Here is a 25,706-nt window from a genome sequence, read left to right as displayed (position 1 = left end):
TCCCAAAAGTTCTAAAATGAGTAAAGCTCATCCACCAGAGTTGAAAAAGTATATGGAAAAGGTTTTAACATTGAAGCTGAATGGTAACAGAAAAGTATCAGGTACTCTCAGAGGCTTTGACCCTTTTATGAATCTTGTTGTTGTTGATGCTATTGAAGAAACAAAATCAGGAGAAAAGAGAAACATTGGAATGGTTGTCATTTGTAGTAACAGTCTTAAACTGTTGGAGTCTCAAGAAAGAATCTAATCAGTTCATCTATTTCTCCATTAACTTCATTTGTATAAATGTTCATCATCTCAACATGTATGGTTCAAATGTTTCATCCTTTATGCTGTATTGTGTATATATCTAACATAAAACAGCCTCTTCTGTTTGATCATGTATGAGAGGTTTCTTTTGCAAATTTTTGTTGTTATCAATTTCTTTTTAAAAAATAAAAAAATATCTATTTTAAAAAAAGGAAAAAAACCTTACATGTGTGACAAGTGTGGAAAATGTTTTCCAGCACATTATGGATAACAGATACACCTTAAAACTCATACAGAAGAAAAGCCTTACAAGTGTGATGATTGTCAGCTCCCTGATTTACAGAGCCAACATACAATCCATAAAGGAGAAAAAGCTTACATGTGTAGGAAATGTGGTACATTTTTGAGAGTGTGTGGTCAATTTAGGAGACACCTTAGAATTCATACTGGAGAAAAACCTAATATTTGATAAGTGTTTCAGACAATAGAATTCACACTTTAATACATATGGTAAATGTTTCCTTTGAAGTATTGTGTTACAAAACCATCTTAAAATTCATACAGGAGAAAAGACTTACAAATGTGGTAATTGTTAAATATTTTGCACTAACAGTTGTCTGAAAGAAACAGTTTTAACCATCAAAGAAAAAATGAGTTTGGTCCTTCTACATTTGTTTGAGATGTGTGACACTTTGTTTCATTGATCAGCACTGTTAATTGGATGGCCTGTTTTTTGTTAATTATTTTGTTAAAATTTGAATTTTTGTTTTAGAAATTTGAGTTCTTGTTATCTGTTACCATTAAATATTTAAATATCAAGGTCTTTCTTTGATATTTTTTTATTAATAGATCCAGCTTGTCTTTACTTACAACATCTGACCAATTTTCATCACATTTATAGGATTTTAGATCAAGGCAGAAGGGTAATTAACTTGTATCATTTTAATTAGAGGTGATGGATGGCGCCAACTTTGGTCATTGTTGATGAGGTTTTAAATCAAGCCAGAAGGGTAATTAAATTGTATGATATATGAGGAGATGGGTGGCACCTTTCCTTTAGTGCCAACAAAATGTCATCTTGCTTTCTCGATGATATAAGATTTAAATAAACTCCTCTAGATAACACCACCTAGAAGGTTGTCATACAGGTGCAGTAGAGGAGTACACGAGATGACACCAATTAGTCAAAAACAAACTTACTGTCTATATTCAAAGCACTTGTTGCATATTTATTCCTTTAAATTAGATTTTGATTTTCTTAGCTATAATTTAGCATAAACAAAAATAATATAGATCTACTTAAGAAGTTGTCATTTTCAAAATCGTTTCTCTCCTGTAAAATTTATTTGTAGGGTAATCCGGGGTTATTCCACACACTATATTACTGAATACTGCTCTCTATTTTAAAAGGGAGTAAATTTTAATTAAAAGTTACTATTCCATGTTTCTAAGAGGTCATTTACTGTACTTTCTGTTATTGTTAGAGAAGAGTTCATCTACAATAAGAGGAAGAATTTTTATTTTATCTGCATCTATCTTCAAACATCCTTAGGTAAGTACAACCCCTTCACTTTAAAAAATAGTTTATTTTGTCTTATTTTTAATTGTTGTCAATTATTTAGTGATTTTATGAAAGCTTACTCATTTATGATAAATGGTAACAATTAATGATGCATTGCTAGATTTAGCCGTTAATTTAGAACAGGAAAGCATATTTTTCTTAATAGTAGATGTGGGGCGATTCCACACCTATAGTGTGGGGCAATTCCATACACTATATTTTGGAATTTCCCATGTTGCTTTTTATACTCTTTAGAGGGTTTAGCTATTATTTTAAACCATTTAAACTGGTTGTGGCTAAGTCTGTAATTCACAACTCATGATTTAATTTTAAGAACTACTTAAATAGTAATAGATATAGTACTATTTATTTTTTTAAATGACTGCTATTAAAATTAAGTAAAATTGCCACAGACTTCTTTTATTTCTTTATCTATTATTATTTTTACTGCACCTATATTATTTATTATAATTTATGCAATATTTATAGCTAAACATCCCCCATGCATAAATTAGTAATTAGACTTTCTAACATTTAATTTTGTTCTCATTTCAGAATGATCCACAATTATAAACTAAAAACTTTGGCCTATGACAGATGAGAGCAGAATTCAGGAGGAAGAAATTGAGGCTTTCTCTTCATTTAGTGATGAAGAGTGGTTGCCTCCATGCAAAAAAGTTTCCATAGGGAAAAATGTCTTTTACAAATTTTAAAATATATGAATTTTTAAATGTTCATAATATGTGTGGAATTGCCCGACTTGCCATGTTTTTGTAATATTAAAAGTGGAATATTTAAAAATTGTATTCTGTTTTATGAATTATCTCTATATTTGTTTGCCATCATATAAGTAATGCATGTCTAGTTATACCCTCAATATTATTTTGTGGTAGTATTAATTTTAGATTTTTTACAATTTTTTTAGAAAAGTAGTGTATGGAATTACGCTGGGTTACCCATACATAACTTTTTCATGCTTTAACCAGAGGTGCTTTGTCCACAGTGGGGGTCTGACCAGCGCTCCTTTGTTTGAAAGATGCTTAGTCAACGTGTGGTTTTTACATGAATAACTATAAAGTGCTTAGTATTTAAAATAACACTATAATTAAACATAGTTTTATATGACAAGTTTCCTTTTAGTTTTAGTTCCCAAAAGTGAAATTTAAAATAGTACTTTGCATTCAAGAAATAAAAGTCACCACCTGCTTGTTTTCAGCCTACATAACGTGACCTGCCACACCTACTAGATTTATTATTTAACATAAAATTACCATAAGTAGGGTAGCATGTCCTTTACTTAAATTAAGGATGTAGATCTATTAGCAAGCATGTTGGCTGTATATTTTATTTGGCTGTATAATGAGTTCATAATAAAGGGTAGGAACAATAGATTCTGCCAGTGACAATGTCGTGAATGAACTGTCTGGTCTGGTAGCTTGATGTCTTTATGTTGGTGGAATGGTCATTTCCTTGACCACTGAGACTAACCTGGTAGTGGCTGCTGATAATGAAAAATTATAAATTACACTTTTAATAGGTAATTCTAAATTAAGCTTTTGGTTTAATATAACTTGAACTTTTCTTGAACTGTATTCGTATAAGATTATAAGGTCTATTGTATTCGAGTGAGTATTTAGTATTACGGTATGGATCTATAGATGGTGAATGCAGACAGTTGATTGAATATTTTAAAAATTGTGTGCAGTGCTATTAAAACAAATTTTAATTTAGAATATAGTTATAAAAACAGTATTGTTAGGGGTTGTTGTTTTATTTTACTAAAATTTGTAATAAAAGCGAAAAACAATTTTTAGAAAATTTTATCACTGAAAATGTAACAAACAAATTAATGTAGTCTTATTCGCAAAACTTCTCTGCATCTACAACTTTTATCGATTTTAAAAATATTAATTGTCGGAAATTGTTTCAAGCTAAATTTCTTTTTACTTCGGTCGCTATGACGCAAAATCGAAAAAATAACGTTTTTTTATCTATGTCAACAATAATAAAAAGAATCCAATCCATCTCGTCAAACTCTGCTGTCTTCTTGATTGGTTAGCTCTCAGCAAACGTTATTTTTACAAGAAATCGAGTCTATAAAATCACATAACCGATTAGTTAACAAATACTAGAATTTTAATCATTATAGATCTATTTTATATCTGCTTGATAATTTAAGATTTATATTGGTAGAAAATCCAAAAGGGTGTAGAACGAAATGTAGATCTAATATATATATATTTTTTTAATGGATGAAAAATTGTATTTTTAAATAACGATACCTAATGGAATCGGTCATCCAGCTTTCAAAAGTTCCGGTATGTTCATCATCTGAACTGTTCAAAATCCAACAATAATTACAATTTGTATTCATGCTATAGATCTAGAATCTAGATCTTAATCTAGATCTAGTATAAAATCCACATTTGAGGTTTTAGCCTTCAATGGCCTAGATCTAAAACAATCTGAATATTGAATAATAAATAAAACATTTATTGTTTGCCTTGCTTGCCACTTGGACTCACTTAGTGATCTCTCTTTCTCTTCTTGTGTAAGTCAAGGAGTCATCAAGTGTTGTGTGCTGTATGTGTTAAATTTTAGTTAAGTATTACTGTTAAGTTTTATAATTTTAATATTTATAAAGATTAAGGCATTAAAGATGATCTAATCTGTATTATGTTGGTATTATTATTATTATCTATCTTTTAATTCTTTATCTAGATGTTTATCTTATCCAGAATAATTAATTTTTTAGAATCTACTTCTAGATTCTAATAAACTAGTATATTTAGGAATCTTAGATGGTCAGCGTGGTTGAGTCGGTAAAGCTCATGGTTGCTCGGGCAGATGAGGCTCGTTAGCTGGGGACAGCCACTCTTCTAGGAGAGACAACTCCAAAATCAAACAACTGCTGCCTTGTTGTAGTTTGTTCTTGGTTGGACAAAGGCTATGGAAGCAAATCCAAAAAGAAAAGCAGGCTGAAATTGGAGTCAATGGCCTCAATGGCGCATAACCAGTTGACACGTAATCCTTAATTGTGATGGAAGCATGGTCGAGTCGGCAAAGCTCATGGTTGATAAATTCGAAAAAAAGGCTTGAGTTCAAACCCTCTAGCACAGGGGTCTCCAAACTATGGCCCTCGGGCCGCATCCGGCCCGCTATGTCCTCTCATCTGGCCCGTGGAGATCTAATTGTTCACGGAAAAAATGTTTGTTCGTGATGGCTGAGGAAGTTTGCCCAGAAAAATCAAAGACATGTCTGGCAGAAACTGTGGCCCCCGAACTGTATAGTTAATGCGGCCCTTGGACTGAAAATTTTGGAGACCCCTGCTCTAGCAGATAAGGCTCGATCCCTCCCAACACTAAAAATTAAGAACAAAGAAGAAGAAAGGAATCTTAGTATTGCTTGCTAACCTGGAGGCTGGAACAGTTGCTAACAACAATATGGCATCCACACCGGATATATTACTTCATATAATTTTTTTGTCTTAGTTTCGGTGACCACCTTCTTAAAATTACTTTTAAAATGTTTACCTTGAGCAAACTGGCAGATTTTGATGTTATAAAAACAAACTATAGGTGGCAGGGCTCAGTGGCATTGTAAGGTCTGGTGTCACCCTGTGCGGCACCTTATGGTGTCACCCCCACTCCACCCCAAAATATATATGTATATTAATGTCTGCAGATGCCTATATATAGTTGTAATTAGTGTCACCCCCACCCATTTCGCCTAATGGCCTAAATTTGTGTGCACATTATATCAATACAATTATTAATGCATGTAGAAAAAAGCATTGTTTTCAATGTAAATTATTAGATTTTGGTGTCACCCCCACCCCGGTAGTTGATTGACTTACTAGGTATTTAAAATATTCAACAAAACCTTTTTTCCTCTGTACTTTTTGTAGTTGGTGTCAACCCCAACCCCCCCCCCCCCCCTGTGATAGTTTTAACATGTTCACAGATAATAGTAAAGATGTTTATCTATAGTCAGTTGTTAAGACAGGTGGATTAACTTAAATTAATGATTAATTAACTGGCAAAATGCGCATTTCTTTTATATATTTTGCAATTTTTAGCCATGGTGTCACTGGTGCGGTCCGCCCCTCCCCTCGCGGCGCCTCTGGCAGGGCTATATATACCAGTAAAGCTTTTGAAAATTCGGTTTGAAGAATGAAGGCTAAATTTAAAAGTTGGTTTCATCAAAGTCAATAGAACTTATACAATATAAATGGACTAGGTACAAAAATGAACGAAAGTGAAGCATTTTAAGGTTTATCAGTCTGTGAAAAAAAGAAATAGAATATTTTGAGCTCAAATCACAACCAATTCTCGTTTTTAATTTTAAAAACCACTAGACCCTATTTCCTAAATGGCTAGGGATTGTTTTGTTGTTTCATTTTTGGTCAACAAGTAAAAGTGGCATTCTCAGATGAATCTTCTTCTTTGTTCTTAATTTTTAGTGTTGGAAGAAATCGGGCCTTATCTGCCAGAGGGTTTGCACTCGAGACTCAGATGGATAAATTTTCGCAAAATACTATTGTTTTAATATTAGCCTAGATAAATTGAATTTCATTCATGTAGTGCCTGAAATAAATAAGACTTCCTGGTTTTGAATTTTAAACTAATGAATAATAAGTACAATTTTTCAAATTAAATATTAATGGTTCTGCAAATATTGAATCTAGCATAATTTTTGTATTACTGAAAGTATATGTTTTTACACTATCCCAGTGGCGTAGCAATTTTGGGTGTCACCAGGTGAAGCACTTAATGGTGTCCCCACCCCACACCCCCCCCCCCCCCACACCCCGTAAAAAATGATATATGTATGTATATATACATTTACTAGGCATACTGCCTAGCTTCGCTTAGGTTTTCAAAAAACGTTTGATAATTTGAATGATTAAATATTTGGTGATTGGCTGTTATGTGGCCTAAGTTATAAAAGTAATTTCATGTTACGCAATCACTGGAAGAATATTCACACACTTATTACTCGCAAGGCTTTCTAAACAGTATAAATCTTAATATTATATTAAATTCACTTTGGCAATTAAATTTTACAAATTCATTAGAATACATAACTTAATTTATAATGAAAAATCTATTTAAACGAATGCTGAACTTTGTGATTTTTGTTTTCTCTTTGGAATAACAAAAGCAGTATTTAAAAATTATTACTTTAAAAAGTAGTTTCCCCTTTACATATACCAAATGACGTAGTCTTTGTTACTTTTTCACAAACAATGTGGTAATTGTTAAATATTTTGCACTAAGAGTTGTCTGAAAGAAACAGTTTTAACCATCAAAGAAAAAATGAGGTTGGTCCTTCTACATTTCTTTGAGATGTGTGACACTGTTAGTGTCATTGAACAGCACTGTTAATTGGATGGCTGTTTTTTTTTTTTTTAAATTTGAATTCTTGTTATAGAAATTTGAGTTCTTGTTATCTGTTAACATTAAATATTTAAATATCAAGGTCTTTCTTTGATATTTTTTTATTAATAGATCCAGCTTGTCTTTACTTATAGCATCTGACCAATTCTCATCACATTTACAGGATTTTAGATCAAGGCAGAAGGGTAATTAACTTGTATGATTTTAATTAGAGGTTATGGATGGTGCCAACTTTGGTCATTACGATGAGGTTTTAAATCAAGGCAGAAGGGTAATTAAATTGTAGTACCAACAAAATGTCATCTTGCTCTCTCCATGATTTAAATAAACTCCTCTAGATAACACCACCTAGAAGGTTGTCATACAGGTGCAGTAGAGGAGTACACGAGATGACACCAATTAGTCAAAAACTAAGTTACTGTCTATATTCAAAGCACTTGTTGCATATTTATTCCTTTAAATTAGATTTTGGTTTCCTTAGCTATAATTTAGTATAAACAAAAATAATATGGATATACTTTAAAAAAATTCATAAAAAACGTTTTAATAACAAGCTTTTATGTAATAATGCACTAAAAAGTAGAAAATAAATTATAGACTACTATTTAAATTACTATAAAGAAAAGCGTGGGTCTCTTCTCAAATATTAGCAAAGGTATCCAATAGGTACTAAATTGACCCACGCTTTTCTTTATAGTAATTTAAATAGTAGTGTATAATTTATTTTCTACTTTTAGTGCATTATTACATAAAAGCTTGTTATTAAAACGTTTTTTATGAATTTTTTTTCAGTACTTTACATGTTTTATTTACAATAGAGTTACATGACTAAAAACCATTGCGCGCCTACTGAACGTAATGGCGCAGCTATTGAACGTACCGTGATGGCGCAGCTATTGAACGTGATGACGCGTGTGGTGTGGTTGGCAAGACATGCCTACTAATTCGGTCCAAATTTTAATTAATTCATAAAAAATTAATTAGGCATCCAATTAAGTCAAATTTAATTTCAGATTGCATTGTCTTCATGTCTTGACCCACGTGTCAAATGTGAATAGTATCGGTCAAGTAGAAGTTTCCGAATTTTCACTCCTGCGTTTCGATCTAGACAGACTGACGACTGACGAGGAAGTGAGTTAAATAAAAGCTTGTAAAAATTTGTCATTTTCAAAATTGTTTCTGTCCTGTAAAATTTATGTGTACATAACTTTTTCATGCTTTAATCAGAGGTGCTTTGTCAACTGTGTGGGTTTGACCAGAGGTGCTTTGTCCACTGTGGGGGTTTGACCAGAGGTGCTTTGTTCACTTTGGGGGTTTGACCAGAGGTGCTTTGTTCACTTTGGGGGTTTGACCAGAGCTGCTTTGTTTGAAAGATGCTTAGTCAACATGATTTTTACATGAATAACTATAAAGTGCTTAGTATTTAAAATAACACTAGATCTATAATTGGCCTATAATTGCCAAAAGTGAAATTTAAAATAGTACTTTGCATTCAAGAAATATAAGTCACCTCCTGCTTGTTTTCAGCCTACATAACGTGACCTGCCAGGCCTACTAGATTTATTATTTAACAGAAAATTACCATAAGTAGGGTAGCATGTCCTTTACTTAAATTAAGGCTGCAGATCTATTAGCAAGCATGTTGGCTGTATATTGTATTTGGCTGTATAATGAGTTCTTAATAAAGGGTAGGAAGAATAGACTCTGCCAGTGACAATGTCGTGAATGAACTGTCTTCTAATCATAGCTGATGTTTTCTTAATGTGAATGTTAAAGAATCTTGTTAATTTGTTAGGTGTTTGTTTCGGAGTGGGGGTTAAGGGGTTGCTGCTGTATAGCCAAGTTAAGTACCCATTTGAGCCTGACAGTCCATGGGGCAGGTGAAGTAGAGTCCACTTGTTTCAGTGACCTGCACATATGAATGGATAGCATGGTCAGCACTATAGGGCTGGTAAGTAGGCCAATAAAAAGTTCTATGGCTCATGCAGATTTTATTGAGCCGTAGAACTGGTTGGTGACCTACTTACCAGCCCTATACCCAGTTAATTTTACTTTCTTTTATATGAGTGAGTCAGGTACTCATGAGAGCTGGGTGGAATCGGGGACGGTCAATTGACACGAACTCAGGATTCGAATTGAAGAATTTTATTTTAGCAGTCATATGCTATACCATCCGAGGATGCCATGCCGTTGGTAGCCTGGGTCTTGTACAGATGCATATATTTTTATGTGAATTGCGAGCCAATGATATTTTAAATATGTCGGATTTTTAGCTATTTAGTTATTATAAAGCACATTGCGTTTTGACCAATAACTATTTTATAAATTATTTTGTCCAAACAAGTATAACATTAATAGGCCTATAATATATAGGCCTATAATTCATATGAAACTTGTATCCACGGCTAGTGGATCGGTGAATGCAGCCATGAATAGTCTCACAGTTCATCAAATATTTTAAAAATCGTGTGCGGTGTTATTAAAATAAATATGGTTATAAAAACATTATTGGGGGGGGGGGGTGTTCTTGTTTGACTTTATTAATGTGTGGATGTATTTGGTATTTTTAATATATTCGGTAAATATAATTAGAAAATAAAAGCGAAGAACATTTTTTTATTACTGAAAAAGTAACAAACGTGCCAGAAATATGTCATGTGGTTAAGCAAATACTTTTATTTAATTTATATATTTTTCGGCAAAGTTTTGAGTACAAAATTACTAAAATGCGGGGGTCCCTGCACAGCCAATCAGAGGCGAAGCGAGGGGGGGGGGGTGCGCCCGGGTGCGTACCGTAGCGGGTGACACCATTTGGGGAAAGGGTGACACCAAGGCGAAAATAGCAATATATATATATAGAAAAAAACTATCATCATAGTTAAATAAATGGTTAATTAGAGTTAAAAATTCTTTTGATTAAGAGCAAAATTGACAAATCATGACACCATTACGTAAACCTGCTAAAGATATAGAAAACTATACTACATCCAGCCGTATATATAACCGACTATATATGAACATCGTTATTATTATCTTTGGACAGTTTAAAGCTATCACCGGGACACACCAACTAAACGTTGCAAAATTTGCCCGAGGAAAAAGATTTGGTCTGGGGTGGGATAGGGGTGGAGGTGACACCAAATTTAATAAGTTATTACAAATACAATGATTTTTTCCACTTGAATTAATAACTGTTAGAGTTCGGCCCCTAAATTCTTTTTTCTAGGTAGATTTATATTATAATGTTTGCAAAAATTGACGACTTTTGACAAAAAATTAGGGGGGTGAAATAAAAAACACCGTCCATCATAATGAATTGGGGTGACACCGCATTGGAAAATTTTAAATTTACATATAAATTCGATTAAGCAAATTAATAAACAACAGCCTATGTGACCTACTTAGGTCGAGTCAGGTTCTATTTTTATTTTGACATTGTATAATACCTTATATGGAGTGATTGGGCAACAACCGGAAAATTTCCACTGACTTATTAAGGGGTCTAAGACATAGAAATTTTCCATTAAGATCTGATTGAATGATTCTGGTCAGATGACCATCCCAACCAATGGCTACATGAGTTGAGGATAATCTCCCCTGTTGCAGAAGTCTTTAATTGCCCCGCACACTCGCAACACGAGGCAGTCTACAGGGCGATTTTACCTTGATCAGGCCGCCGTCCATATTGTCCGGCTATAGACTCTGACCATTTGAACGTGAGAGAACTTAAGTCCTGTGTGTGCCTTGCTTTCTTAAGTTGATTTAGGCTTCTAGTATAATATTACTCGTCGCTGAGTTATTCTAGAAGCTATAGCAGTGTTGTGTGGCCTGTAGTTATTTAGACAGTGTAGAAATCTGTGATAGTGTTTTTCCTACATTTTGTAAGTTGTGTTTTGATATTTTATACATTAAATATTTTAACTAGTTCAACCTTGTGTTTTGCCACAACTGAGTTCGCTGATTAAAGTTGTATGTAGATTGGATGAGTGTTAATTACAATAGTATCACTAGTTTACCCTAGACATTGAATTCGAGCCCTAGTGTGCCGTTGTGTTAGTGTTCATCCACTTAGGCCGTAAGGCATTTGCATACGACCCCGAAAAAAGAATCCGGGGACGTTCACCGTCTATTTGGCTGATAGATAGGGGACGTTACAAAGTCGGGGCTCGCCGAGATTTAGTCTGTCGTTCCAGTTGTTGGTCATATCAGTTAAATACTAAGGTTAGTTGGATTTAGTTGTTTTTATATCCAGTAGCGCAGTGTTCTGACAACGCGCGCAAGCATAGAGTTATCTAGGTCAACAGCCAGACGTGTCACGATAGGAGGTCAAGTACACGGCCCAACGCACCGTGTTAAGTTAGTGAACCTAGGCTTGTTGTGATTTGAAAGTTAGTGTTATGGAGTCTTTTTTGGCTAATCCTACTTTTGAAGAGGTCGAGAAGTTGAGTAGAAAAGTTTTGATTAGTGTTGTTAAGGAATTGAAATTGGATTATTCTGTTACGCAGAAGTCAGAGGTGTTGAGAGATAAAGTTGTTGTTCATTTTATTAATGAAGGGGTATTTGATGAAAGTTTGTTGGCTGGTGTGTTACTCCGCGAGGAGAAACCTCTAGAGAAGATAGAATTAGAAGCTAGAATTGCTTTAGAGAAGGCATTAAAAGAAAAGGAGTTAGAGGCTAAAATTGCTTTAGATAAGAGGAGGTTGGAATTAGAGTTTGGTCAAGTTTGTGATGTCACTTCTCCGGTAGATCCAAAAAGTTGTCGGTAGGGCAAGTGATTGCCAAATTTGGGAAATTAGTTCCTAAGTTTGATGAAACAGATTTGGTCGTTTTCTTTAACTCATTTGAGAGTTTAGCGAAGACATGTGAATGGCCCGAAACTTCCATTACTGCTTTATTGAGCTCGGTCCTTACTGGGAAAGCTGCAAAAACATACCAGGCACTCTCTCACGACGTTCAAAATAACTATAGTTTGGTCAAGACTGCCATTTTGAAGGCCTACGAACTGACGCCCGAGGCCTATCGGACAAAATTCCGAACACTCCGCAAGTCACCCACTCAATCATATGTGGAATTTCTCTTTGAAAAGGAGAAAATATTCTCAAGGTGGCTACACTCTGAGGAAGTTTCTGAGTTTGAGAAACTCAGGTCACTTATCCTAAGGGAAGAATTCCTGTCGTCCCTGCCTGAAGAGATACGACTACACATACTGGATAACAAGATAACTGACATCCAGAAGGCTGCTGAGTCGGCTGACACATATATGTTGGTGCATAAGAAACCACCAGTGTCAGGAAACCGCCTCAACCCCGTGCTTCCCCTTTTTGGCAGCAATCCTCCTGTTGGCCAACACGTGAAGGCATTACAGTCCAGAGAGAAACCAAGATCAACTCTCAATCGTCGAGCAGTATGCCAGTTCTGCAAAAGGCCTGGTCATCTTGTCAAGGACTGTTACAAACGTCGTCAATATAACAGAGAGGTGGTGCGTACTTCTGCGCACTATGCTCTACCCCCTCAAGCAGCCAGTTCAACTATGAACTCTAGAATTCTAAAGGACTCTAACCCTAAGTGTCCGCAAGAAGGTAGTCAAGTCTCCACACATTATGTGCAGTCACATTTTGACTGTTCTCGCCACCATCCAGTTTCTTCCGAGTCTACCGATCTCGAGGGATCGAGAAAAGTTGACTTTTCATCTTTTATTGCCGAAGCCATCATTAGCAAACCAGGTGATCCGTTGTCTCAGCGGAATATCACCGTCCTAAGAGACACAGGAGCGTCACAATCACTCCTTTTGAAAAGTTCAATGGACATTACACCTGAGACGAACACCGGAAGGATTTCCATTATCCAGGGAGTGGGGACAAAATCTACTGTAGTCCCTCTACACATGTTTGCCCTGAAACATCATCTCGTCGAAGGTGAGGTCATTTTAGGTGTGATAGATAGTATTCCTGTCCCAGGAGTACACCTACTTCTAGGGAATGACCTTGCGGGCAGCAAAGTATACCCCTGTACGGTTTCTGACCCTTTGTCAACAGTTCCAGATAATGATAATGAACTGTATCCTGCATGTGCGGTGACAAGAAGCCAAACCAAACAATTGGCTGACACAACGTCTGAACCACACCTACCATCATCGTCAAGAAATTCGACTCCCAAATTGGAGTCTATGCTTCCAGAAAACACAAGCCTGGGCTTACCCCTGAGGATATCTCAGGAAGACATCATTAAAGCTCAACAAGTCGACGCGGAACTCAAAGCAACGGTCGAAAAATCTCTATCATCTGACGATGGAGAATATTTCTCCGAGAACGGCCTCTTCTTTCGTCGCGCTATACCAGTGAATGCCTCACCAGCCGAACCATGGTTGGGTAAAAACCAGCTGTGGGTCCCTCCACCTTATCGGCATGAAATACTTAAGCTGGCACATGACCATCCAATGTCAGCGCACCCAGGAGTCACTAAAACGACGGCGAAGATCAAAGAACTGTTCTTTTGGCCCAAAATGAGAAAAGATGTGTCGCGTTACTGCAGAAGTTGCTCGAACTGTCAGTTGGCCGGAAAGCCAAACCAGACAATTCCTAAGGCCCCTTTGAGTCCGATTCCTGTATTAGAAGAACCCTTTTCAAAAATCGTCATGGACTGTGTAGGTCCCTTGCCTAAAACCAAGGCGGGCAACGAGTACCTACTTACCTTTATGTGTTCAAGTACCCGTTTTCCCGAGGCGATTCCCTTACGGAACATTAAGGCAAAGACTGTAGTCAGAGCCATGACCCGGTTCTTCACTACCTTTGGATTACCTAGAATCGTGCAAACAGATCAAGGCAGCAACTTCACCAGTCACCATTTTCAGGAAGCACTAGCCAAGCTAGGCGTTACCCACATCACCAGCTCAGCCTACCACCCTCAGTCTCAAGGCGTACTTGAGAGGTTCCACCAAACCCTCAAAACCATGTTAAGAACGTTCGCTAATGGTAACACCCAATGGGATGAGTCTGTTCCTTGGATTATTTTCGCCGCGAGGGACTGTGTCCAGGACTCTTTAGGCTACTCAACCTTTTCAACTTGTGTTTGGACATTCTGTCCGTGGCTCCCTGAAGCTGATACACGAACGTTGGACAGGTACCAGTGATCATCCTGTGGAAAACTTTGACGATTTTCACGTTCGACTGAAAGCCGTGTGCGAAATGGCTCACAAGAACTTAAGAAAGGCCCAAGTGAGAATGAAAGGACTGTATGATAAGAGTTCTTGTAAACGAACATTCAATCCAGGCGACAAAGTTCTTGTGCTAGTGCCTAAGCTGAACAAGGCGTTATCCTTGAGATATTGTGGACCCTTTACTGTACATTCAAAATTAAGTGATTTGAACTATGTTGTCAATACGCCCGACAGAAGAAAGAAACAGACAGTGTATCATGTTAATTCACTGAAAAAGTATTATGATAATTGTAACAATTTTCATTCCACAGCTAAAATTACTTTACCTGTATGTTCAAATGTTTCTGATGATGTGATACATGATAAATTGAAACCCCCAAAATTGGTAAATTCTTCCTTTTTAGATAATTTGAATGTCCACCTTATGCATTTGTCCACAGAGGAAAGCCATAGATTGTCTCAATTATTTGAGACATTTCCCTCTATTTTTGGGGATGTGCCCAAAGAAGCGAAGGTTCCACCTCATGATGTAGACGTAGGTGACGCAAAACCCATTAAACAACACCCCTATAGAGTTAATCCGGAAAATGCTGCTTTGATAAAAGATGAAATTGACTATATGCTCAAGAATGATATCATTGAGCCCAGTTTCAGCAACTGGAGTTCCCCATGTCTCCTAGTACCGAAAGACGGTGGATCTTTCAGGTTTGTGACCGACTTTAGGAAGGTGAATGCGCTCACCAAAGCTGATTCCTATCCATTACCTCGGATAGAGGACGTTATTGATAAAGTTGGTCAAGCTAAGATAATTTCCAAAATTGATTTACTTTCAGGATACTGGCAAATCCCCTTATCTGACCGTGCAAAAGAAATATCTTCTTTTGTAACCCCTAATGGTTTTTATAGATACAAACGTATGCCTTTTGGTATGCGAAATGCTGGTCAAACTTTCCAGAGAGTCATTAACTCTGTCATTGCTGACATAGACCAATGTGAGGCCTACATAGATGATATAGTTGTATTTTCTAATACCTTTGAAGAACATATTGTTCAGTTGACTAACCTTTTTAGAAAATTGTCTGAAGTGAATTTTACTGTAAACTTACATAAAAGTGATTTCTGTAAAGCTTCAATTACCTATTTGGGTTACCAAGTGGGAACGAACCAAGTTCGGCCCATTGAAGCTAAAGTAGATGCTATTGTAAGGTTACCACCTCCCAAAAATTGTAAAGAGATCAAAAAGTTCCTTGGGATGGCTGGTTACTATAGACGGTTCTGTCAAAACTTTTCAGCTATTGCTGAACCTCTTACTGCATTATTGAAAAAGGGTGTTGAGTTTGAATGGTCAAATAAATGTCAAGAAGCTTTTTTAACCATTAAGTCATTTTTATCTAATGCTCCTGTTATGGCTGCACCAAATTTCAGCAAACCCTTTAAACTTGCCATTGATGCTAGCAACTTAGCCATTGGCTCAGTCCTATTTCAAGAAGACAACATGGGAATTGACCATCCCATTGCTTTTTTTTCCAGGAAGTTAAATGAAAACCAAAAGAATTATTCTACTATTGAAAAAGAGGCTTTAGCTTTGGTTTTGTCATTACAACATTTTGAAGTCTATGTCTCTTCTTCAACCAATCCAGTCAGAGTGTTTTCTGACCATGATCCCCTGAAATTTACCTCTAAGTTAGGACAGACAAATCAAAGAATATTGAGGTGGTGCTTATATTTCCAAAATTTTAATCTGGAAATTTCACACATTAAGGGTAGTGATAATGTGGTGGCTGATTGTTTGTCGAGGATGTAGAATCTTGTTGCACACATTGATCATGTGACGTGTTTTGTGGTTCATTAGGACCATGCACAAGTGTTGTGTTTTAACATGGAATGAGTGGTATGATTTTTGATTTTTTACAAAATTCCAATTCTATTGAATATTTTGTTTATTTTCAGGTGAACCTTAATTAAAGGTGGTTTTTGATTCTATGTAATCTTTTATAATAATATGTCTCATATGACTCAATTGATATTGTAGCTAGTCATTGAAATAAAGGTCTTACCCTGGCGGGTTTACCACTTTTAATATCCTCATGGAAAAATTGTAATACCCTTTTTTGAGGGATTTTGATGTATAATTACTTTTTGAAGGGTTACTTCCCTTTTACCAATTGTAAAAGTTGGAGTTACTTCCCTTTTATGTTCAGGGATATTTTCATCTGGTATTATGATTTTGATTGCCTACATTTGTAAAACATTTTTTTTATTTCATTGCCAGATTGGTTCCTTATGTATGTTTTTGTGGAACCTATCTGTCACTTCCAAAAAGGGAGGGGATGTGACCTACTTAGGTCGAGTCAGGTTCTATTTTTATTTTGACATTGTATAATACCTTATATGGAGTGATTGGGCAACAACCGGAAAATTTCCACTGACTTATTAAGGGGTCTAAGACATAGAAATTTTCCATTAAGATCTGATTGAATGATTCTGGTCAGATGACCATCCCAACCAATGGCTACATGAGTTGAGGATAATCTCCCCTGTTGCAGAAGTCTTTAATTGCCCCGCACACTCGCAACACGAGGCAGTCTACAGGGCGATTTTACCTTGATCAGGCCGCCGTCCATATTGTCCGGCTATAGACTCTGACCATTTGAACGTGAGAGAACTTAAGTCCTGTGTGTGCCTTGCTTTCTTAAGTTGATTTAGGCTTCTAGTATAATATTACTCGTCGCTGAGTTATTCTAGAAGCTATAGCAGTGTTGTGTGGCCTGTAGTTATTTAGACAGTGTAGAAATCTGTGATAGTGTTTTTCCTACATTTTGTAAGTTGTGTTTTGATATTTTATACATTAAATATTTTAACTAGTTCAACCTTGTGTTTTGCCACAACTGAGTTCGCTGATTAAAGTTGTATGTAGATTGGATGAGTGTTAATTACAATAGTATCACTAGTTTACCCTAGACATTGAATTCGAGCCCTAGTGTGCCGTTGTGTTAGTGTTCATCCACTTAGGCCGTAAGGCATTTGCATACGACCCCGAAAAAAGAATCCGGGGACGTTCACCGTCTATTTGGCTGATAGATAGGGGACGTTACACCTACATGTATGTTAGTGTGTGTAAGTGTGTGGAGGAAGGCGACTGACACCAGTAGAAAAATACTAATAGTTGTACATTTGATTGTGCTTAGGTAGTTGATTTGTTATCTATGATGTGTGATATCTTTAATGTGTTATTTTTCTAATCATATTAAGAGTTGCGTGATATTTGGCTAAAATCAAAGTGTTAATCCATTGAAAATAAATTGAGTTTAAAAAAAAATTGAGAGACGAAAATTAATAGTGGAAACCATAAGCTATAAATAGCGATCAACAGATAAACAGAACTGGTTGGCTTGCCACATTGACACATGTTGACTCTTTTCGTCAGCTGAACGTTTTAATTAAAAACAATAATTTCCGCCTTTAATCAGTTTGATCATTGAATGTTGTATATTTTGCAATGGAATATGTTAAATTATAATAATTTGATTACAAATTTAGTATACCCATTCGAGGCAAAGAGCTTCTAGCGGATGCAAACGTTGTAAAAATGTATTTGGCTTCTACGTTACTCATTTCCCATAAATTAAAAAAAAAAAAGGCGAATTTCAGAAACAATTTCGTAGCTTAAAAAAAGTTTAAATGGATAAAAAAACATATTTAAATATATTAACACACTTACGTATACACAGATTTACATAATTATGTATATGGCTTTTTATATATTATGATATATATATATATAAATATATATATATATATATATATATATATATATATATATATATATATATATATATATATATATACATATATATACACATATATATACATATATATACATATATATACATATATATACATATATATACATATATATACATATATATACATATATATACATATATATATATATATATATATATACATATATATATATATATATATATATATATATATATATATATATATATATATATATATATATTTATATTTATTTATTTATTTATATATAGATGTTTTTCGGTGGGGGGGTGACACCATTAGATACAGCAACGGGTGACACCCGACCTAGCGACGCTACTGCAGCCCATTAATGCGTATCTTACGAAAGTTGGGTTCTAGAATCTAGGGGTATATAAATAACAACAGACAAATACGACGTATACAACAATAACACTAACACTCTATAATAACAATAATAATAAGATATTTAATAATATATACAGTACTTAAATAATAAAAGGATCAAAAGGGGTCTACAACATAAATACAATACTCAACACCACGTTCCATGTTCCACGTCCACAGCCACACTACAACTAACTGATTCACACACTGGCACACGCTCTGACACCCGTCACCTGGCACACCTCACGTGAACACCTCTCGCTCCATGTAAACACACTCAACCAAGGGATACAACTATACACCAAAGGGAGGGTACCTGTCGTTCCAGCACACAACACACACACACACACACAAGCAGGGGACATGTAAGGGACGTAACATATATATATATATATATATATATATATATATATATATATATATATATATATATATATATATATTTATATATGCCTATATAGATGTTTTTCGGTGGGGGGGGGGGGGGTGACACCATTAGATACAGCGGTTCCCAGAAAGAACCGCAACGGAAAAAAGCGCAACGGAAAAAAGCGCAAATCAAAAAGCGCAACGGAAATAAGCGCACACGGAAAAAAGCGCAAAGAGAAAAAAGCGCACACAGAAAAAAGCGCAAAGAGAAAAAAAGCGCAAACGGAAAAAAGCGCAAAGAGAAAAAGCGCACACAGAAAAAAGCGCAAAGAGAAAAAAGCGCAAACGGAAAAAAGCGCAAAGAGAAAAAAGCGCACACGGAAAAAAGCGCAAAGAGAAAAAAGCGCAAACAGAAAAAAGCGCAAAGAGAAAAAAGCGCACACAGAAAAAAGCGCAAACAGAAAAAAGCGCAAACGGAAAAAAGCGCAAAGAGAAAAAAGCGCAAACGGAAAAAAGCGCAAATCAAAAAGCGCACACAGAAAAAAAGCGCAAAGAGAAAAAAGCGCAAACGGAAAAAAGCGCAAAGAGAAAAAAGCGCACACAGAAAAAAGCGCAAAGAGAAAAAAGCGCAAACGTAAAAAAGCGCAAAGAGAAAAAAGCGCACACGGAAAAAAGCGCAAAGAGAAAAAAGCGCACACAGAAAAAAGCGCAAACAGAAAAAAGCGCAAACGGAAAAAAGCGCAAAGAGAAAAAAGCGCAAACGGAAAAAAGCGCAAACAGAAAAAAGCGCACACGGAAAAAAGCGCAAACGGAAAAAAGCGCAAACGGAAAAAAGCGCAAACAGAAAAAAGCGCAAACGGAAAAAAGCGCAAACAGAAAAAAGCGCACACAGAAAAAAGCGCAAACAGAAAAAAGCGCAAACGGAAAAAAGAGCAAACAGAAAAAAGCGCACACAGAAAAAAGCGCAAACGGAAAAAAGCGCAAACAGAAACAGAAAAATGCGCAACCAGAAAAAACACAAAGAAAAATGTGCAAAAGAGAAATTTAGCACAAAGACCATATTATGGACTAGATGACACATTTATACATGACTGTTAGGGCTGCTGTGAGAGTGTCGTGTTTGATCACGTGATCTACTACCATTTAAAGCGTACCACTACCATCTGCATTCCCATCACCACGATACAGGCGATAATCACTTTACACAATGCCTATTATTTTCTTGGTCAATAATTATTCAACTACTACTCTCTGAATAAATTTGAATAAATAAATTTGAATTTGACCTAGATTCTAGGTGCGTAAAATCGGCCGAGGCTAGTAATGTGGGAAAAAGTTGGTAATCTATCGTTTTAGGTACGTAAAAATCGCCCGCGGGTAGTAATGTACAAAAAAGTTAACTCATTGTCAAGGCTTTAATAGAAGTATATTGTGATATATTTGTGTCAAATATTATAGATAAATGAATAATAAACTTAAATCAATGGCTAAATATATCAATATAGGCAAGAAATTATCTTTAAACAGCAGTGTTTGCGAGCAGGATTTGCTATATAAAAAGCGGCCATCTGTAAGTTAGAGTGGCTTCCCCTGAATCTTGCGCTATAAGTTTACTATAAAAAAAAATAAACAAGATGGCTGCTATAGTAAATGAGCATGGTTGCTTCTGTTGTAAACATCGCTAGTCTTCATTTACTACTGAAAAGTTTTAATTCAATTGTTTAAAAACAGGTACATAAATGAAACAAGGGAACATTTTTGTATTTTTCAAAACATAAATCCTCCTCAAAATGTGAAATAATTATTAAAATTTAAGGAGTCACCTGTTTTTCACATTACTAGTTGCGGGCGATTTTACATACCTAAAACGATAGATTACCAAAAAGTTGCCTCATTGTTAAGGCTTTAATAGAAGTATATTATGATATATTTCTGTCAAATATGTGTGTTTTTATAAGTTTTTGCACAAGGAAGACTTTCCCATATTAAAACTTTTGCATCAAAGTTCTGTTCAAATTTTGGAACAACACTTGTGTGAACAAACATTTTCAGGATTGAAATACGTGAAGAACAACTTGAGAACAAACTTGGACTTGAGTGTGTTGTCGGCCCCGACACTTAATATTTCTATATAAATTATATTTCGTTGGGGGTGGGGACGTGCGGTAGACGTTAGGGGGAAGGGGGGATGGGGGGGGGGGGGGGGGGGACACCATCACTGAAGAGATGCCTCGAAGAAACTCTGGCCCCCGAAGTAATATTTGCTAGTTAATGCGGCTCTCGGGCTGAAAGTTTGGAGACCCCTGACCTAGTGGATAAAATATGGATGTGCATTATTCAGTGGTCATGTTTAAATTGAAAACTGAGTGAATTTTAGATTTACCGAGTATATCTACTAGTATTAGATCTAGTCTAGATTCTAGGTCTAGTAACTAGACTCTTCTAGTCTAGTGCAAGTCCTACATTCATGTCGACACTAAACTACACTTACTTACACAACAGTAGATATACTTTTTTATTAGGTCTTTAGGATAAGTACTAGATTCTACTACTTTTGCCTACTACTGTACTAGACTCTAGCATACATACATTTGAACAAAAGATTTAATTGGAAAAAAATTATTTAGAAAAACAAAAAAGAGTGATCTATGACATTATTACAAACACCTTTTTGATTCCTAGATCTAGCTCAAGGGTTAAATTGTTAATTCAATATCTAAATGACTAAATGTTGAATAATTAAGAGTTTATATTTTAGTAGCACGACTTACTACAGTTTTAATTAAATTATTTCCTATTTTAATGTATTTTTAATTGCTAAGTAGATTCTGTTTCTATAATAGGTAATAAATTGTCTGTCAACTGAAAGCAGACCTTAAGTAACATCTGACCCCATAAAATGGCTAGGGATAGTTGCGTTGTTATATGTTTAGTCAAAAAGGAAAAGTGGCATTCTCACATGAATAAAAACTTTGATAATCTCGCAATATGTTACTGTTTTAAAAAAGCGATAGAATATTGGGATTAGAATCAGTAATACAATTAGTGTTAAGATTAGGACTAGGTGTTTCTTTTCTTGTTCAGGTTGAGGTTAAAGTTTTGATTAGGGTTAAAGATATTGTTTGAGCTTCTATTCTGATAAAAGTTTCGTTGGCGGTAGCAGTTTTGTTTAAGAAGAAGGTGCAGGTTTAAGTGAAGAGTAAAGAAAATTTCATCAGACTAGCATCCATTGTATTTTTCTTTAATGCTTATTATCAAGTCTGCAATATTACTCATAATTGCTATCAAAAACTTTTTTTAATTAAAAATATTAAAGATATTTATTGTCAAATGTTGTAGAGAAAATCCAATAGCAAATGAGATTAATTATTTTTATATTTCTTATAATTGCTAGTATAGAACAGTATTCTGACCTACTATGGTGACAGCTGTGCTAGAGAACTGGGAACTTGGAGGGTTGGAGTTGTGAGCAAGAAACGTTTAACAAACATGGAGAATAATGAAGGTGGTATCTAGCAATTTGATTTAGTACATATATCTCCTAATCCTTATTGCTGTCTTAATAGATTTTCATGTCCACTGTTGTATCAGTCATCACTTTGTTTGCTGTATCAGTTAGTAGCCACTGTGTCCACTGTATTAGTTAGTAGCCACTGTGTCTACTGTATCGGTTATTCACCACTGTGTCCAATGAAATATGTAATATTAAAGAAATATTTATTGCCAGATTTTAAAGAGATAATTAATTTATGAAAATAGATTATTTTTATAAAATAAATAGCTATTTCATTTAGTACATACATCTCCTAGTTCTTATTATTGATGTAGTTGATTTTCATGTTTTGTGAGTTAGTCACATGTCCACTGTATCAGTCATCACTGTGCCCACTGTATCAGTTAGTTATTACTGTGTCCACTATATCAGTCACCAGTCTCCACTCTATCAGTTAGTTATAACTATGTTGGCTGTATCAACAGCTATCAGTTTAACTATTTTAATCTATAAATTGTCTTAAAATTGTTTGAAAACAAATAAAGAAAATTGTTTTACAGATATCTATCCATGTCTACATTGCAGTATGGCTTTTTCAAAAGTTTCTTATTTAAATGCACATTTGCAATACAAACATGGTCAAGATAGGGCTGTCAGTAGGAGCCTGGATGCCATTGATAATGCAAGTCAACTCTCTTCCCAAACATCAAACTTTAATCAACACCATATCATGTGTATAAAAGAAAAGCCTCACAAATGTGACCAGTGTAATAAATGTTTTCTGAACCATGCTTCATTAAAAAAACATCTTAGAGTTCATACAGGAGAAAAGCCTTATAATTGTGGCGAATGTGGTAAATGTTTTACAACAGCTACAAATTTAAAGAGACACTTAAGAATTCATACAGGAGAAAAACCTTACAAGTGTGACAAATGTGGTAAATGTTTCACTCAGGATGCTAGTTTACGAATCCACCAAAGAATTTATACTGGAGAAAAATCTTTCAAGTGTAACAAATGTGGTAAATGTTTCGCTCGGGATTATAGTTTACGAACCCACCAAAGAATTCATACTGGAGAAAAACCTTATAAGTGTGTAAAATGTGGTAAGTGTTTTAAAGGAAGTGGTTCTTTAATAAAACACAATAAATCTCATTCAGGAGAAAAGCCGTATAAGTGTGTGAAATGTGGTAAATGTTTCATTGATGATGTCCAGTTAAAGCAACACTTTAAAATTCATAGAGGAGAAAAGCTTTACAAGTGTAACAAATGTGGTAGATGCTTCACAAGGGTTGGCAATTTGAATATACACTATAGAATCCATACAGGAGAAAAGCCTTTCAAGTGTGACAAATGTGGTAGATGCTTCACAATGGTTGGGAATTTTAAGAGACACTATAGAATCCATACAGGAGAAAAGCCATACAAGTGTGCTGAATGTGGGAAGTGTTTCATAGAAAGTTCACGTTTGAAGACACACCTTAACATTCACACTAGCCAAAAATCCTACCAGTGTGATGAATGTGGTCTTTGTTTTTTAAAGCTGAGCCACTTAAAGAAACACTTTATAATTCATACAGAAGACAAGCCTTACATGTGTGAGAAATGTGGTAAATTTTTTCACAAGCTTTGGGATTTACATAGGCACAGTTCTACAATTCATGGTAGAAAAAAGCCTTATAAATGTGACAAATGTGATAAAAGCTTCACACTGCTTTGTGATGTACAAAAACACCTTGTAATTCATACAGGGGAAAATCCTCACAAGTGTGACAAATGTGATAAATGTTATTTGAAGGTTAGCTCTTTGAAAAAACATGAAGTAGTTCATACAAGAGAAAGAACGCTTAAGTGTGACAAATGTGGTAAATGTTTCAAACAGACTGGTGGTTTACAGAGACACCTTAGTGTTCACACAGGAGAAAAGCCTTACAAGTGTCATGAATGTGGTAAATGTTTCAGACTTAAAATTAATTTAAAAATACACAATATAATTCATACAAGAAAAAAGCCATATATGTGTGATCACTGTGGTAATTGTTTCACCCAGCTTGGCATTTTAACGAGGCACCTTAGAGTTCATACAGGAGAAAAGCCTTACATGTGTGACAAATGTGGTAAAAGCTTCAAACAGTTCGCACATTTGAAGAGCCATCATAGAGTTCATACAGGAGAAAAGCCTTACATGTGTAAGAAATGTGGTAAATGTTTCAATCGAAGTTATTTATTACAGTGCCATTTTAGAATTCATTCAGGAGAAAAGCCTTACATGTGTAAGAAATGTGGTATATGTTTGCGATTTCGTAGTCAATTCAGAAAACACCTTAGAACTCATACATAAGAAAAGCCTTATGTGAGTGCCCACTGTGGTCAACATTTCATACAGGTCTCACATTTACAGAACCACTTTAAAAAAAACCATTCCATACTAGGAAATTTTGCAAAAAATTATTTAAGCTTTACCAATCACAGAAACACTTTAAAATTAAAGTGTGATAAATGTTTTACAGCAAGTTATCAATTACAGAGACAGCTTGAAATTCAAAATAAACAAAAGCCTAACTAGTGTGGCAAATGTTTTTAAACAGATGCCACATGTACAGAACTGCCATACAATTCATACAGGAGAAAAGCCTTAAATGTATGATCAATGTGGTAATTGTTTTTTTAAGCTTTGCATTTTACAGCAACACCTTTGGATTCATACAGGAGAAAAGCTGTATGTGTGCCCAATGTGGTCAATCTTTCATGCAAATCTCTCCTACATTTAAAGAATCACCATCAAAAACAAAATCATTCCACTTTAGACAAATTTGGTAATAGTGGTTTTTAAGCTAAAATTCATGAATTAAAGACACACCTTATAATTCATAAATTAGAAGAAAAGACATACAAGTGTAAGAAATGTGGTAAATGTTTTACAGAGTTTAGCATATTGAAGATACACCGTACAGTTCATATTGGAGAAAAGCCTTTTGAGTGTGACAAATGTTGTAAAAGTTTCAAAATGAATGGTGATTTACAAAGACACCATGAATTCATACAGGAGAAAAGTCTTACAAGTGTGACACATGTGGTAAATGTTTTACACACTCTTATAGTATACAGAGACACACAAAAATTCATACAGCAGAAAAGCCTTACAAGTGTGCCCAATGTGGTCAATCTTACATGCAAATCTCACATTTGCAGAACCACCATCAAAAACAAAATCATTTCACTTTAGATAAATATGGTAATAGTGTTTTGAAGCTTTGCCAATTGAAAAAGGACCTAAAAATTCGTACAGGAGAAAAGTCTTTATTTTAA

The 25,706-nt window shown here is 35.0% G+C and overlaps 1 protein-coding gene across 1 annotated transcript; it reads left to right on the top strand.

The window, feature by feature from the left end:
* The first annotated feature begins 16 nt into the window (after nt 1-16).
* LOC131950535 (zinc finger protein OZF-like) lies at nt 17-25,706 on the top strand. The gene is made up of 7 exons (XM_059312741.1): nt 17-206; nt 546-644; nt 2,408-2,487; nt 23,353-24,195; nt 24,448-24,514; nt 25,070-25,213; nt 25,528-25,706. Exons 1-7 carry the CDS (start codon nt 17-19, stop codon nt 25,704-25,706), a joined length of 1,602 nt encoding a protein of 533 aa, XP_059168724.1.

This window comes from Physella acuta, unplaced genomic scaffold (assembly GCF_028476545.2).
Source record: "Physella acuta isolate Inbredline_101_S28 unplaced genomic scaffold, ASM2847654v3 ptg000063l, whole genome shotgun sequence".
NCBI classification, from domain to species: Eukaryota; Metazoa; Mollusca; class Gastropoda; family Physidae; genus Physella; species Physella acuta.
This window is presented reverse-complemented; position numbering and strand designations above follow the sequence as displayed.

What these genes read in the sequence shown, in the direction of transcription:
- LOC131950535 (XM_059312741.1), top strand. Translation starts at nt 17, where the DNA reads ATGAGTAAAGCTCATCCACCAGAGTTGAAAAAGTATATGGAAAAGGTT. An exon ending in TGGAATGGTTGTCATTTGTA is followed by an intron (nt 207 to 545) that starts GTAACAGTCTTA and finishes AAACTCATACAG; the next exon opens with AAGAAAAGCCTTACAAGTGT. An exon ending in TTACATGTGTGACAAATGTG is followed by an intron (nt 24,515 to 25,069) that starts GTAAAAGCTTCA and finishes TGTTTTTTTAAG; the next exon opens with CTTTGCATTTTACAGCAACA.